The 3,039-nt window shown below is 46.5% G+C and overlaps 1 protein-coding gene across 1 annotated transcript; it reads right to left on the bottom strand.

The window, feature by feature from the left end:
• Nucleotides 1-502: 502 nt before the first annotated feature.
• LOC115900334 (protein atonal homolog 7) lies at nt 503-988 on the bottom strand. The gene has a single exon (XM_030940188.1). The coding sequence runs from the start codon at nt 986-988 to the stop codon at nt 530-532; it is 459 nt and encodes a 152-aa protein (XP_030796048.1). The 3' UTR covers nt 503-529.
• Between the last annotated feature and the right edge of the window lie 2,051 nt (nt 989-3,039).

Here is a 3,039-nt window from a genome sequence, read left to right as displayed (position 1 = left end):
CAGAGCACCGATACCCATGTACTGTACCCCGAAAAAAAAGTGTTTCTACTTCATGCATGCACACACAATGCACTAAAGCAAAAACGCATTTACACAACAGGAAGGTAGCTCTATTGTGAGTAATGGATACCGTAACTTCACCAGAACAGGACAAACTCACAAAGTTTAAGAAAGTGATTATTTCTCTGAGGACTGGAACAGAATAGCCTAATCCTATTTTTTTTTCCTAAGATTATTTTCCCTCAGAGTAGCCCAGAAAAGGGGAAAGGGGGCATTATTTTCACAGCAATCAGCCCATTCACAAGATCCATTAATGAAATCTACAAAATAGGAGGAGGGGAAAAGAATGGCAATTAAATTATTGCGTCCATAGGTCTGATGATGCAAATAAGGTAATCTGAGAATCGACTGATTTTCCTCGAGGAATGCATTCTTAGAATCCGGGGCTGCCGGAGGCTTCTGGGCTACTTGGGGCAGGGCCGCGGCTCGGAGCGGCTGCCAGGCATCCACCGCCGCGGAGGCGCGCGCCCTAGGTGGCCATCTGGAAGGGCTCGGGCTGGAAGCCGAAGAGTCTCTGGCTGTACAGCTCGCTCTCGCCAGGCAGCTTCGCGCCCGGGAACTGGAGGTAGTGGTCGTGGCCGAAGTGCTCACAGTGGAGACCCACCCAGTCCCGCTCCGAGCCGAATCGCTCGGCCTCGGCCAGGATCCGGGTCAGAGCCATGATGTAACTCAGCGCCATTTGCAGGGTCTCGTACTTGGATAGCTTTTTATCCTGGCCCCACTGGGGAACCACCCTCCGTAAGCGGTCGAAGGCCGTGTTGAGCCCCTGCATGCGGCGGCGCTCGCGCGCGTTGGCCGCCAGGCGCCTGCGCGCCGCGCTCTCCAGCCGCCCGGCCCCGGAGCACGTGCCCGCGCACTCGGCGCCGGCCGCGCACGGGGGAGCAACGCGCGCTCCCGCCGGCGGGCCGCCGGGTTTGCAGGACTTCATCCTTGGCCCGAAGCAGCGAGGCGCCAACCTCGCACGCACGCACGCCCGCTCAGGACCTGCGCGTGGGCTGGTCTCTCGAGCCGCTTCCCAACGTGGCTCTTCTGAGCAAATAAGTCATAAACAAAGCAACTCACGTGCAATCAAATAGTTTACAGGGCGGAGTGCGGGACTCGGCCTTCTGTCCTACTGGATGACCAGGCTGATATCTCTTCACTTCCCCAAATTTAGGAGAAATTGAGACGCTCAAGGGAAAGTCATTTTCTCAACGTGAAGTTGAAAAAGAGAAGGAAACCTTCTGCAGCAGAGTTTGGTGTGGCTGGTTCGAGGAAGGCCTTTCAAGTCCTCTGGGAAAGCCTGAGACTCCTTTGCAGGAAGATGAACTCTTTCCCGAAGCTCAGGGAAGGAGCGCTTTTAGCGGCAGTAGCTGTCGGAGAGTGCGGGATGAATCTTGGAGACAGGAGAATTTATAGCAGAGAGCTGAAGGAGGGAACAGGTGGTGGCAGGTGGGCGGGCGTCCCTCGGCTTCTATCTCAGCACCTTCCTACCCTGGGAACTGCGGGGGGGAGGGGGGCGACTCACAGCAAAATCCTGACATTACAGCCTTAGTCTGTTGAAGTTTCTCCAAAGCTATGTCCAACACTAACTAACACACCATCTGGAGTGGCCTGGCTGTCCCCAAAAGAATAACAAGGTGGGGGTTGGGGCAGAGCTTGGTCTATCTTTTCCCATATCAGTGGGCAGCTTACGTGTCAAAAACTTAACCGAGGATTTGTAAATTATTAGAAATCATCTGTGTGAAGATGTCGGTTTTGGCATTATGAGATACATCGGGACTGTAGCATAAGATGATGTAGCTTTGTTGAGAAGTGTGACAATTTTGCATAACGCTGATCTAATATACTGACATTAAAATTTTAGTTATTAAGTAAATTGGAACAAATTAGCAGGTGCCAATATTATTGCAGACATGGAATTTTACTGTGCAAATAATTTGGCTGTTTTCTATGAAACAATTATTATAACATATCAAAAGATATTAACGTGTGTATAACACTTTATATTATTCTAATTATAAAATTGGGTTGCTTGAGTTCAGATACTTAGGCAAATTAATTCAGTATTTATACTTCATTTCCCCTGCCACAGGTTCATAAATGTTTGTGGGAAATGCACTGAGATGATAACTAATCATTTAACATTTAAATCAAAGAAAACTAATCATAATGCACATTTTTGTGCAAAATGAGAACATCTAAGTAACTTGTGAGGTTTTAAAAAATAGTTCCTAAAGCACAATTTTTGAAAATAGTTTATATCTTTGAACATTTCAGTTGTGTCAACTGCCCCCTGGAATAATAGCAAAGCATGGTTTCTGCTATTGATAATGACAGTCTGCTAGTTTATGTTCTAACGTAACTGTTGTGTGCACAGTACTATTTCCTGTTTCTCTTTAAGTTATGCTTTCATTGTCTTTGGTACTCGGGTTACAATCTCATCAATCCTGGGTACCCTGGATAATGAGCCAGAAAACTACCTCCAAATAGGTTCAATCCAGAATCCTTACTGGATTCTTTAAGAAGAGCAAGTATGCTCTTTCTTCTTCCGAGATATGGACATGTCAGCATTATTCTCAAATATGATTATGTAATTAAAGTATCAAGAAACTCTCACAAACCAGAAGTATTTTAACCGTGACTTGCTTTCCCCACCATTGCTCAGACTATAACCCCATTGTGACTGCCCTGACTCCAAGTCCTGTCTTCCCATAAATAGTTGATTAATCCCCCAGCTGAAGCAATGACAATGAAATGAAGTTGAATGACAGGAAGACAATAGGAAGCAATTGAACATTAATGATCTCCAGCATGACAGATGTTGAACACAGACTTTTGCGTGGAGCCACTCAGCTCTGTTACTTTGAGTCGTAACAGTCTTGGTTGGGAACAGCAGTCCTGTGACAGAAAAAACTATGTTATATAGTCATCAAAATGTCAAATATATTTTTCTGTGTTTCTGAGGAATTCTGCCCTATTAATGCTGTTGTTTCTTCA

This window comes from Rhinopithecus roxellana, chromosome 11 (assembly GCF_007565055.1).
Source record: "Rhinopithecus roxellana isolate Shanxi Qingling chromosome 11, ASM756505v1, whole genome shotgun sequence".
Classification (NCBI taxonomy): Eukaryota; Metazoa; Chordata; class Mammalia; order Primates; family Cercopithecidae; genus Rhinopithecus; species Rhinopithecus roxellana.
This window is presented reverse-complemented; position numbering and strand designations above follow the sequence as displayed.

What these genes read in the sequence shown, in the direction of transcription:
- LOC115900334 (XM_030940188.1), bottom strand. Translation starts at nt 988, where the DNA reads ATGAAGTCCTGCAAACCCGGCGGCCCGCCGGCGGGAGCGCGCGTTGCT.